Source organism: Brassica oleracea, chromosome C1, assembly GCF_000695525.1.
Source record: "Brassica oleracea var. oleracea cultivar TO1000 chromosome C1, BOL, whole genome shotgun sequence".
Classification (NCBI taxonomy): domain Eukaryota; kingdom Viridiplantae; phylum Streptophyta; class Magnoliopsida; order Brassicales; family Brassicaceae; genus Brassica; species Brassica oleracea.
In genome coordinates this window covers 32,746,374-32,759,275 of record NC_027748.1, presented here as the reverse complement: position 1 = coordinate 32,759,275, position 12,902 = coordinate 32,746,374, and the positions used below count along the sequence as shown (strand labels likewise).

At 31.4% G+C, this 12,902-nt stretch overlaps 3 protein-coding genes across 3 annotated transcripts; 1 reads left to right on the top strand and 2 right to left on the bottom strand.

Annotated features, from left to right (window-relative positions):
- Positions 1-657: 657 nt before the first annotated feature.
- Positions 658-2,221, bottom strand: LOC106296168 (histidine-containing phosphotransfer protein 1). The gene is made up of 6 exons (XM_013732246.1): positions 1,999-2,221; positions 1,541-1,671; positions 1,371-1,439; positions 1,182-1,253; positions 1,024-1,096; positions 658-927 (listed from the first exon to the last, which is right to left on the bottom strand). Exons 1-6 carry the CDS (start codon positions 2,056-2,058, stop codon positions 868-870), a joined length of 465 nt encoding a protein of 154 aa, XP_013587700.1. The 5' UTR covers positions 2,059-2,221; the 3' UTR covers positions 658-867.
- A 4,103-nt stretch (positions 2,222-6,324) lies between these two features.
- Positions 6,325-7,076, top strand: LOC106300314. The gene has a single exon (XM_013736429.1). It carries the CDS (start codon positions 6,345-6,347, stop codon positions 6,951-6,953), a length of 609 nt encoding a protein of 202 aa, XP_013591883.1. The 5' UTR covers positions 6,325-6,344; the 3' UTR covers positions 6,954-7,076.
- A 4,669-nt stretch (positions 7,077-11,745) lies between these two features.
- On the bottom strand, positions 11,746-12,515 carry LOC106292745. The gene has a single exon (XM_013728400.1). The coding sequence runs from the start codon at positions 12,475-12,477 to the stop codon at positions 11,920-11,922; it is 558 nt and encodes a 185-aa protein (XP_013583854.1). The 5' UTR covers positions 12,478-12,515; the 3' UTR covers positions 11,746-11,919.
- Between the last annotated feature and the right edge of the window lie 387 nt (positions 12,516-12,902).

Sequence of the window (12,902 nt, the reverse complement as noted above, 5' to 3'; positions counted from 1 at the left end):
AGCTTGATGCCTTTGTCTATTGCAAAGAAGCTTGGATTTACTCAATACAAGAAGTGTAAACTCTCTTTGGTGTTGGCTGATAGATCAGTGAAGATTCATGTTGGTATCTTAGAAGACCTTCCCTTGATGGTTGGTAACTTTGAGATCCCTATTGATTTTGTTGTGTTGGAGATGGGGGAGGAAGCCCAAGACCCTTTGATCCTTGGAAGACCATTCTTAACCACAGCAGGAGCTATTGTGAATGTTAGACAAGGAAAGATTGATCTACATCTTGGACAAGGGAACATCCTCCACTTTGACATCAATGAAGTGATGAAGAAGTCAACCATCCAGAACCAAGTTTTCTACATTGATGAAATGGATGCTCTAGCTGATGAGCTTCTAGAGGAGTTGGCACTTGAAGACTCTCTACAGCATGCCTTAACAATTGATAGAGAAGTCCAAGTGATAGAGAACAAGGAAAGTGATGCCTATGTGAAGATGCTGGACTCTCACGAGGGGATTAGTAGTGAAGAACAGAATGAGGAGTTATCCGCATTTGTAAATATCGAGAAAAGTTAATCGAAATTATTCTATTTTTACTCGGAAGTAATATTTAGGTTTATATTTGATTTAGCCTTATATCCAAAATGAACAAGCCTAATTATGATTTATGAATATATAAAACACTATTTAGAATTAGTATTTTATGATACAAAACGTAGGACTTAGGTGTGGATTAAGAAACTTTTTTTAGTGTTTCATTCATCCTACAACACAAAGAAGAAGTTCACGTAAGAACAATCTTTTTGGATAGTAACGCAAAAGAAGAAGAGAGCTCCAACTGAAATAACCATATATAGAAAGGTGATATGATGATGAGTCCACTCAAAATCCGAGTTCCATGGCTGGGATCATTCCACCAGAGGCTACAATCTGTTGCTCGAGCTGCGTAGATTCGTTAATAACAACCAAAATGAAATAAATAAGAATCAAATATGGCTAAATTTGATGAATTATAAAGGTATGGTGCATAGTCCTCACCTTGAACAGAGTCTCTAGCCTGTTCTTCACAAGATAGTATTCTTGCTTTACTTGTTGCAAACATCTATGACATCTGAGATTTTCATCAATTTTTTTTCATAATCAGATATTAAAATCAAACAGACAAAAAATAATGAAACATATTCGATCAAACTCACCCTTCAACGTTTTGTTGCTCGCAGAAGCTGCGGAAGACAACACAAGCATTCTTAACTCTCTGTGCTCCTATACTGTTTGTTGGGAACATCACACGGTCAAAATCTTAATGTACACATTTCAGGATCTCAAAGTGCATAAATACATTTGCATGGAAGAGCCAAATATTGTTGATATTTTCTGATTGTTACCTGGAGCTGCTACCTTTGAGTTGATGAACATGAGGATCAACTTTTTTGAAGTCTACAACTTGTTGATCTCTGCGAAAGCAATAAGACGAGTGAGAACACAAATTCTAGACAGAAAGAGAAGAGGAAGATTAAGGAGAAAGAGAGAGAGCGTGTGTAATGAATTTACTTACAGGGACAGTGAGAGATCATTGAGGATCCTGTCAGAATCTTGGAAAAAGAGAGTGACAACTTGTGAAACAAAATCTGGATTGCTTTCATCTTGTAATTGTTGCAGCTGCAAGAACTGGCTGTCCAAAACCCCCTTTTATACAAAAACAAAAGACTTTCCATAATTCTTTTACTGAACTTTCCATAATTAGAAACTACAAATTTACATAATCAAACGTACACTCGTGCTTACCAAAAAAACTACAAAAGCTTTCCTTAGTTTCTGGACAGCGATTAATTCTAAATTCTAACCATAAACTCCAGTTTTTGTATAACTCCTAAAACACTTTCTTCAACCTTCATATTCCTTTTTTTTTTTTTTGAACAACCAACCTTCATATTCTATTTCCAACAAGAAATGGCTATAACAGAAACTTCTTTTTTTTTTTAATAAAGGGCTTTCAGTATAACAGAAACTTACATCCAAGAAGAGTGATTTAGTGTAATCTTGCAAACCCTTCTGCATCTGAACCAACTCCATCTTGTTTTATATTTTTTGTTCTCTGTTTCTCTCTGTCAATAATGGAGGATGAAATTGTGTACCAAATCCTCAGTGCTTAAAAGATGAGCACCAAATCCTCCCTATCAAAAACCCATTTATTATATATTTTAAAGAAAATTGTATTTTATTGTTACAGTTTTAGTTTTGATGTGGGAGAAGAATCCACCGAATAAATCAACTTTAAAAATGGAAGTTGGTCGAGCTGTCAACTGTCTAACCATCCGAGCCTCTTTTTCTCTTATTTTGCGTTTCTCCTCGTTCTCTTTTCCGAAGATGTGATAAAGACATAAGATGCATTGATACTTCTCTCTTTGTCTTTTTCTTATTATTTAAAAGTACTTTCTTTTCTTCGAATTTATAATCTCTGTACACCTGATGAACGTAAATATTATATGCACTGCCTGCATTCAATGTATCTTCAAATAGCATCTCTATGGGAGAATTATTTTAATATTAATTTGATTGATCTTGGTTGATCTTGTCCGGCTAGTATTTGTTTATATTATAATAAAACATTGACTGGTTAGTTTAATTACAATGATGTCTCACAAAATCGTAACGTAATGAGTTTATCAAGTGCATTGTGACTTTGAACTCCATATATAGGCCTAACATTTTGTAATGTTGCCCACAGCCCAACAAAATACAATATCAAATTTCTACAGCCTATCTAATCCAATTATGTGGTGGAGAACTAACTAAAATGCAGTTTATATTCTTGTATCCTCTTTAACATATATATCACAAAAACACAGTATTGTTATCATTATTTTGAGTTATGAACCATACACATAACTATTGAATAGAAATTAATCACCGGTTTAAATTTCATTATTTAATTCCTCAAAAATCCCTCTGTCTGGATTTCTTCCAACCCTCTCTAGTTTAACCCTTTTACGTCTCAGCAATGTCTGTTTTGTATGTAGCCTACAGCCTAATCTATGGCCATAGGTATAGAGGGACAACAGAAGTTAAGCGATAGGTATACAGCCTAATCTATGGCCACATAAGCAGACCAACCCGGAAATTAACGCGAGCTATTTTTGTTTTCAAGATTCATGTATTTCGAAACCAACTTAGGGTAACTGCAATGGCTCATAATCTGTATAATTTTTATGTGAGGCTTAATTTACTTTGCTCTATCTTAACTCTTAAGCACATCATTCTCATCTTTTTAACCACTACATATTCATTTGTCACGTTTCTGTGTTTTTCGTCATTCTAAATACTTTCACAACCATACCCATACACCATTCTTATCTATTTTCCCATGCATAGTGAATGTCGCATTCTTCCTTAAATAATATATTTTTCAATGACACTTCCAACACGTCAAGCCAAATTAAACAATAGTATTATATTAGTATCACTGTATTTCTAAACATTTGGGTAAATATCTTCATTTCAACACGCCTCGCACATGGTGAATGGGACATGCAAGAACATACGATGCGTTTAAACCAATGGCACACAATTTATTATACCAACTAATCAAGATGATTAACGGATCTTTCTTGACAATGCATGGGTCCATTGTCTACGAGGGCTGCTCCATCACTAATGGACCATTCAAATCTTACTATTAATCTGACATTATTTCCGTATAAAACTTAAACTGTGTTTTCTAATTAGTTTATAGCAATTAATTATACGCAAAAAGTCAAGAGTATGCACTCACCCCTATCTCCAAGCAATTTAATATTAGAAAAGCATTGCCGATAGCCAAAATCGGTTTTAAAATGTAGAATTTTAAATATAAGTCGTTGTAGAAGCAGCCAATTATGATTTCTTTTTACCCGAATAAATACAAGGTGAACATGCATGGGGAGATAGTCCATCTGTTGATTCAAGGCCAATTTCAAGTTATGTTCAATTTACACAAGTAAAATAAATGAGCTGTTGATTCTGTTTTGTGTACGTATGTCTTTTACGAGTAAAATGAATTGCTTCGTAGTGGTCTATAATGAGTTATCTTGTTGGTCCATGTTGGTCCATGTAAGAGATCGATTTCCTTCCGGTGTAAAATTACTAGCTCCAATGGCAGAGGTAAGAAAAAGTTTTAGAGGGATCAATTTCAAAATTAGCATATATTACATGGGTCATTTAGCTAAAATACACAAAATTTACCTAATTTTTAGGCAATTATACAAGCAAACATTTTTGTAATACCAAATCCACCTGGGTCAATTGACCCACCAGCTAACACCTTACCTCCGCCACTGACTAGCTCTATATGCGATTAGACGACGTGGATCTCCAACTCTCAGATAAACGACCTGATTTACATATCACGGTTGAGTTAGTCCCTAAGGATTAGTCTAGATTTCGACCTGGAACACCCCAAATTTAACAAAACAAAAGGGTAAATGCGTTTTAGATGTTAGAATGTTATATTTAGTTATTCTGAAACACACAAATACTGTGAAATCAATCCATTTTGACATATGAAACTCAAACACATAATCAAAACGTTATATGTTGTTATTATTTAAGGAATATGTCGACATTTACCATGTTATTATTTATCTTATATATTAAAACAAAAGTCACAACCTTGATTCATGTATGATTTTTTTTAAAAATGGACCTAATAGACATATTCCTACAACGTCATATTACATTTAATCTCTAATCTTATCATTTAAATTTTAGTCATACCAGAAATTTTTATTGGGCTATCAGTAATTGGATTTAAAGAATAGATGATTCATTGGATTTATAGATAATATAAATTAAATAGATATAATTTAATGTTGTAATACTATACCTCTATATGTTAAATATTTAAATATTTGTCGATGTTAATTTTTAAAATTATAAAGAATTTTTTTTTAAAATAAAAAAAATCACATCATCTAACAATGATTAATCTTTACTACCTTAAACCAATGAAAACAAATTTTAAACTATATAGTTTATTTTAAAAATTAAACAAAAACTAAATGTTTAATTATTTACTCGATAATATAAATCTATGAAGCAAAAATTTTGATTTTTTAAAAACTTTCTAAATTTGTGAAATGTTACAATATCTTTGAATATGACAATAAAATAATATTTTATTAATCTTTATATATATAGTTACGATTTTAATAATGAAATAATAATCCCAAAATATATATATAAAAGAAGATACAAATACATGTGAAAGTTTAAAACAATATATTCAATAAAAAAAATATACCATACACTTATTATGTTTTAAAAATTGATAGACACATATATTATAATATATACCAATTTAGAATTGAAAACAAAATATTTATATAAAAATAAATTAAAACAAAAACCTGCGCGGTTGCGCGGGTCTAAATCTAGTTTATGTTATTATGGTAAATTAAAATAATTTGATATCTAAAGGCGCGCAAGCGGAAGAAATTTTAGCATAAATATTCTTTTACGGTCAAATTACAAAGGAAATATGTAGAATAATGCATATTTGTATGCTTTTAATACGTTAAAATAGTATGTTTATACATTACGTTAATTTTATTTTATCAAGCAATATTTACAAATGGGAAATATAAACGCAGAACGCATTGAAAAACTTCTTTGCATTTTGATGTTTTGTGATTACGCACATGCGAAAGTTTAGATATAGTACATAATTTTCAATATAATTTTAAACGCAATAAATACTATTTCTTACGGATGCATTTACAGTTTTTGTAAATATATACTTTTGAAAAAAAATACCTCTCAAGTGTAGTAGTTCCATACAAAAATACTCATAATTTAAAATGCATACAAAATGTTGATGCAAACGAAAAAACTTGAAAATAGATTTGGTAAACAAAAAAAATTCAACCCCCACCCCCCCTCACTCCCCAAAAAAAAAAAAACCATCTTCGTCGTAAATAACATGACTTTTTGCAAACCGTGTTAAGTCGAGCTCAAGCTATAACCCGATAGTCTTACAAACTTTTCGAACACAAAAGAAACTTCTATTTAGATTCAGTCAATGCCATGCGTGCATCATCCTTGAAAATTTAGGTCCAAAATTTAATTACTCTCCTCTCTCCTTTACTTTTTAGGGAAATAACAATCAACTATTTCAGCATTATTGCGTCTTCGTGTGTAGACTTATATACAAACCTAATAATTTGACTTGGTCAAGTTCGTGACTAGTTTTTTCTTTAGTCCTAAACCCAACATCCGGACCGGATCAATGGGTTATACCATCGCTAGTTCTTCTATAAATACGCATTAAACCAAGAACACACTTCATAATAATTTCATACATATCTAACTCGAAATTCAAGCCTATGTCCGAAGCTTCTTCTTTGCTAATTCCTAAAACAAACTCTCCAGTTTCATCTAAATTAATGGCAAACAAATCCCTCACAGGCCTAGAGAGTCTCATAAAGCTTCTCCCAACAGGAACGCTATTCATCTACCTATTACTCAACCCTGTCCTCACAAACGACGGTGAATGTTCCACAGCTAATAAGGTCATGTCAAGCATTCTCATCGCTCTTTGCAGCTTTTCTTGCGTGTTTTCATGTTTCACCGATAGTTTCAAAGGCACCGATGGATCAAGAAAGTATGGTATAGTCACCAAGACGGGTCTCTGGACTTACGCGAATCCAGGATCCGTGGATTTGTCTAAGTACAAGCTTAGGATTGCGGATTTTGTTCATGCGGTTTTCGTGGTGGCTGTGTTTGAGACGTTGGTGTTGCTTGATGCTAATACCGCAAGCTGCTTTTATCCTCGGTTTAGGGAAACGCAGAAGACTTTGATCATGGCTTTGCCTCCGGTTGTGGGCGTTGCCTCGGCTGCTATCTTCGCTATATTTCCGAGTAAACGGAATGGAATCGGTTACGCTCCAGTTGGTGAGGAGGAGGAGACCAAGAAGGGTTCTGACTCTGCATGAGACGTGTTGCTTCTCTTTTTTATAAATTGTTGATGTTGGTCAAGATTTGTTGTAGAATATAACTAAAGAAAACGATTGTGTGCTTAAAACATTTACTTAGTTCTTTTAACCACTGTATAGTGTATGGCATCTTTTAGTATGAATAAAACGTTACCATATAAACTAGAGTTCCTTACTTGGTGTGTGTATCTATAACTTCATTAGCCAATGGCATCTTCTAGTATGAATAAAGCGTTACCATATAAACTAGAGTTCCTTACTTGGTGTGTGTCTATCTATAACTTCATTAGCCAAACTTTATGAAGACATAAGATTTCCTAAATTCCATGCATCTTTTCCGCTTTACTTTGGGTGAATGTTTGAAGCTACCACGAGATTGATCCTTGGTTATAACTAAATCGGCTTTACTGTATATGGTGATCAGAAGTACTCTTCGAAAGAACAACAGGTGATGATTGTTTGTTTTTTGATTTGGATTTTTAATTTTTTAATTTTTGTTTTTTGATTTTGTAAAAGATTTTAGTTCTTGGAAAAAAAACACAAACGGCGATTTTTTTTTTTGACTGTTGGTCTTTGTTTAAAAATTAATAAAATATTTCTTTAAAATTTTTGGTTTTTGATTTTTCTGTAATTTTAGTTTTTTTAGAAAAACTTGAATCATAATATTTTTAGTTTTTAGTTTTACTATATTTTATTAATTATACTTTTTAGAAGTTGAAATAAAAATTAATAATAAAGTATTACTTACTATGAAAACGACAAATAATCAAAAATAGTACCACTTAAATACATTTATTTGTTTGATAAATTTATTTAAAATAATGCAAACTAAATAGACAATTCTACTGAAATACACTTATTTATATACGTGTACTGTACTCAGTATATAAGCTTGCGAGTTTTGGATACTTTGTGAAGCACCTAATTCATGTGACATACACTACAAGAAAAAAGACATGGTGTATCATTTATTTATCTTATTAATATCATTTTTTGAATGACATAAATGAATTCACATCAACTATATAAATGACTCCGAAAATGATGACTCTAATACTTTACAACAGTTATAACGATTGATGCAATTACTTTCATCATTTATTGTAACCGATGTTAATATGTATCGTCTATATTAATGCTGCTAAAAATTGTATCACTTAAAATAAACGATTTTAATATTTTTTTCAGTTACAATAATTGATATTAAATATTTATATCAACTATTAAATTGATGTAATATTTATATCAGTTATAAATAAGTGATTCGAAAATTAGTATCAATTTTTATAAATGATTGTAAGAAATTAAAAATTTATATAATTTTTAAGTGATGAATATGTAGGTGACTAGGTGTCATTTACAAATGACAGTAATGCATTATTTTGTATTAGAAATATTTTTCAGTTTCGAAATTAAATTATAATAATTAAAATAAATATTCAATTAAAATAAAAAAAATATTTAAATTGCAATATTTATATTATTAGAAAACAAAACACATAATCCATTGCAACATAATTTAAATATGCAAAAGTAAATGAAATTCTTGAAGTCAAATCTTAAAATAAACTGAAGTAGTAGCTGAAAGAAAAACATAAAATTAAGATAGAAAAATGATAACAAATCAGCCACTGTTGCCAAATGATAACAAATCAGCCACTGTTGACGTTCTCACTGTTTTGGTTCTGGTTTTCATTATCTTCGTCTCTTCTTCCCAATTCTTGGGTCCTCTAGGTTCTCCGACCAATAGAATTATGTTATTTCATATTCGATATCTTTTAAAAAAAGAAACAAAATATTATCAAATTATATTATCTTTTTAAAATTAAAAAGTAAAAAAAAAATAAATAAAAAATAGTAGTAATTACAAAAAAAAAATATTTTTAACGTCATCAGCAAAACATTAAACCTGAAATCCTAATCCCTAAACCCTAAATCCTAAACCCTAAACCCTTGGGTAAACCCTAAACTCTAAGATAAATCTTAAACTCTAGGATAAATCTTTAACTCTAAATCAAAATCAATAAACACAAAAACACTCAAGGGTTTAGGGTTTAGGATTTAGGGTTTAGAGTTTTAGAGTTTAGTGTTTTTATTTAGAGTTTTAGAGTATAATGTTTTTATTTAGAGTTTAGGATTTACCCAAGGGTGTAGAGTTTACCCAAAAGTTTAGGGTTTATCCAAGGGTTTAGGTTTATCCAAGGGTTTAGGGTTTAGGATTTAGGGTTTAGGGATTAGGATTTAGGGTGTAGTGTTTTGCCGACGACGTTAAAAAGATTTTTTTAATTCTTTTTTTATGTAGCTGCTATTTTTTTTCACTTTTTTATTTCAAAAACATAATATAACTTGATAATATTTTGTTTCCTTTTTTAAAAAATATCAAATTTAAAATAATGAAATTTTATTGACTGATGAACTAGAATAACTCGTAAACATATTAAAGAAGCAATGAGTTATCTACCAACATGAACCGTATATTAAATTTAAAAGTTTTATGATATTTACCTGAGTTGATGGATTGAGTAAATTACCATAAGCTGTCCACAATATTGACTGAAACAGAAAAATTAAAATATTAGTGATCCACTATAGTATATTAAAGTCACATGATATAAAAAAAAAAGGTGACTATAACTTACCGAATCGTTACTTCTAGTACTCAGCAATTGCTGAATAATTCCAGTCAAACTTTCAACTTGAGTTTCCAATGATGTCATCTTTGTCTTCATTTGAACTACTTCAGCATTATTAGCCTCAAACCTTGCTGCAGTACACTGTTTAGCTAATTTTGAAGGTGCAGGTCCACGACCAACACAACGTACTCTTCCTGAACGCTCTGGACCAAACACTCGAGAATATTCATCATCCAAACAAGCAGTGACATTGTGTGAGACTTGCGTTGATGGATTTTGGGTCAGTAAAACTGTAAGTTCCTCCTGGCAAAAACAATTATAACATAAAAGATAATGTTCAATTCACTACTACATTAATATATAAACTAATTAACAATAAATTGGCAAAGTCTTTCATCATAAGAGCTAACCGCACGCTTTTTAGCTTCATCCGATACAAAATTTCCATCAGATTTCTTGCGAGTCATGATGAAAAAATCTGCTCGGCATGGTGTTTTTCCAGTTTCATTTTTCTTTGTTAAAACCACATGCATAATTAATAAATAATATTAGTTTTTGCATATTACACTATGTATAGTAACAATAACTGATATATATATATATATAGACTAATTACTTACAATTTGAGGTCGTCTCCTAGCAAAACTCCTTCTCCCACATAGATGAGGCATGATGTGCTTGCGTCTACTGACGGTATTTCGTTCTTGCATTCTCTGCAAAATCAAATATTGATTAAAATTACTATTTTCGAAATAGTACAAAACATATAATCAGTATATAAAAGTATACCTTCCACTTCTCAGTGAATCTCATGAAAACTAAATCACACCTTTGATCTGGTTTTCGGTCTATTGGAATCAAAGACTTAATTGTAAAAATGTAGAACATTGGTTTCTCCGGCGGTGCCGGTACCGGACGATCTGTCTAATAGAATCTTACTTTTCAATTTAATAGAGAAAACAAGACAAAAAAATGATCGGCAATTCTTTGCTTTGTCGACATGTGACATGTGGCCATCTCACAACTAATAAAAAAAAAAGCAAATTAACTATATGCAGGCCAGTTTATTTTCTTTTCTTTTTCTTTTTTAGTCCATTTCATTTCATTTGCTGTTTAATTTCACCAGATTTTTTAAATTTGACACAATCAAATTAAATATTATCAAATAAAATTAATTAGTGAACGTAAAATTTTCATTTGCGTTACTTCGTATAACTGAAAGAATTTTTAACATCACTTATTACCGATGTTAATTTTATATCTTTTAGTTTAATCGATGCTAATCAAATTGAGAGAATATTTCAGTTATGTAATTGATGTAAATTCATATATTTGCATTGGTTACTTAGAATTGATGTAAAATTAATATTGATGTGTATCATTTTTATTCTAAGTGATGTTAATCAAAGTACTACAAACATCAATTATTTTAATTGATGCAACATCACATATTTAGTGTCAATCTTAAGAAAATGATTTAAACTAGAGTCTATTATTTTTTTGACACTATATAAATGATGCTATCTATGTTCTTTCTTGTAGTGATAGATTACCTGAATTCACGAATGGCTCCCTACTGCACTACTAGAGAAGGAGTTTATTTTTTCTGCCAGCTTTAGTGACTTGTTACAGCTTAGAAACATTACGAACACTAGGATCAGCTTGTTCTAGAACACAAAAAACAATATTTTCTCGGTCGTATTATTTAATTATTGATGCTAAGAACGAAACGGTTAGAAGGTCTTTCTGTTAAACTAGTCTTATTTTTAATTAATCTGTTAGACTAGCTTTTTAGTTCAAGACATCCACCATCCATGTTTCATATAAATCTACTACATATCCTTATAATAGATAAAAATAATTAGAATGAATGACTTAAAGGATATTAAACTTCAAAATATTAAAATTCACTCTTTATCGTGTTTCTACTCCATTGCCATTCCTTTAGACATATTCTAATCAACCACAATTATTTTCCCTATACTGCCTTCTTTTAAAATATAAGGATGTTTTGGAATAGTGTGCATGCATATGCATGTCTTCTAAATCCGAAACATCTGTTAATTAAATGATGCTTGTTCACTAATAGAATAAAAAGATTAACACTGTAAGATATGTTATTACTTTGAGTTTCATCAACAAACAATTGAAAAAAAAAATCGTTAAGAAAACACAGAACATATGATTAGTAGTTCAGCACTCACAAACATAAATAACAAATCACAAGAAAATAAATAAACAAAACATTACAGTGACCATTCATGTATAACTTACACAATCTTAATATTGGTCATTTCATTTTATTATGCATATATATAATAGTGGAAATCATATCACTTCTCTAGCTTGGAAGCATTGTCATCGTTGTTCTCCGAGGGATTCCCAATTCCGTGACGTTTACTAGGGAACACGGTGAAGATAATTCCGGAGATAACTCCAACCACCGGAGGCAAAACCATTAGAAAAATCTTCCCGGTGGAACCAAAGCCAGGATAGAAACAGTTAACAGTATTAGCATCCAACAACGAAATAACACTGAAAACAATAAGAGTAAAGAAAGCAGGAACGAAATCTCCAACTCTAAGCCGATACGAAGACAAATCTTTCGAAGATGAATCTGGCCAGAGACCCTTCATGGTGGCGACTCCATAGTGAACGTAGCCGTCCCTTGTTCGGTAACTATCGGTGAAGCAAGTGAAGCAGCAAGAGAAGGCGCAGATAACGATAAGAGCTCCGGTTAAGTATTTGTTGATTAGGAGACAATGTCCATTGTTGGTTAGGACAGGGTTCAAGAACTGGAACAAGAAGACTGTTCCTGTCGGGAGGAGCCTGATGAGGTCTCCTACACCTGAATATGTCCGGTCTCTTATCGATTTGAATGTTGTCGACATTTTGATATTCTTCAGGTAAATTTTTAGCTTTTAGTTGTTGGTTGTTCTTGAATATGGTTTGTTGAAAGTGTTTTTCTCGAGTGTTTATAGGATGAGAGAGAGAGATTGCTTCTACGTAAAAATGGGTTTTGTGTTGCTTGTACTCTTTTCAAAGAACCTTTTCAAATAGTGGGGGGTCTCTAATTATAATTAATTTTTGCTTTTGTTTCCCTTTTTAGTATTTTCGGCTACTACTAGAAAACGTGGCTTTAAGGATTAGGGTGTCCCATTTAGATATCTAAGGGGAACTGTATTGACAGTACCTTAAGGCATACCTTAGGGGAAAAGGGTGGGAACCGAGGAAGAAAGAAAAAGAAAAAGCCCTTAATTAAGGGCTGTCCCTTACTCTTCAATGACAAAAAAAAAAAAAAAAAAAAAAAAAAAAA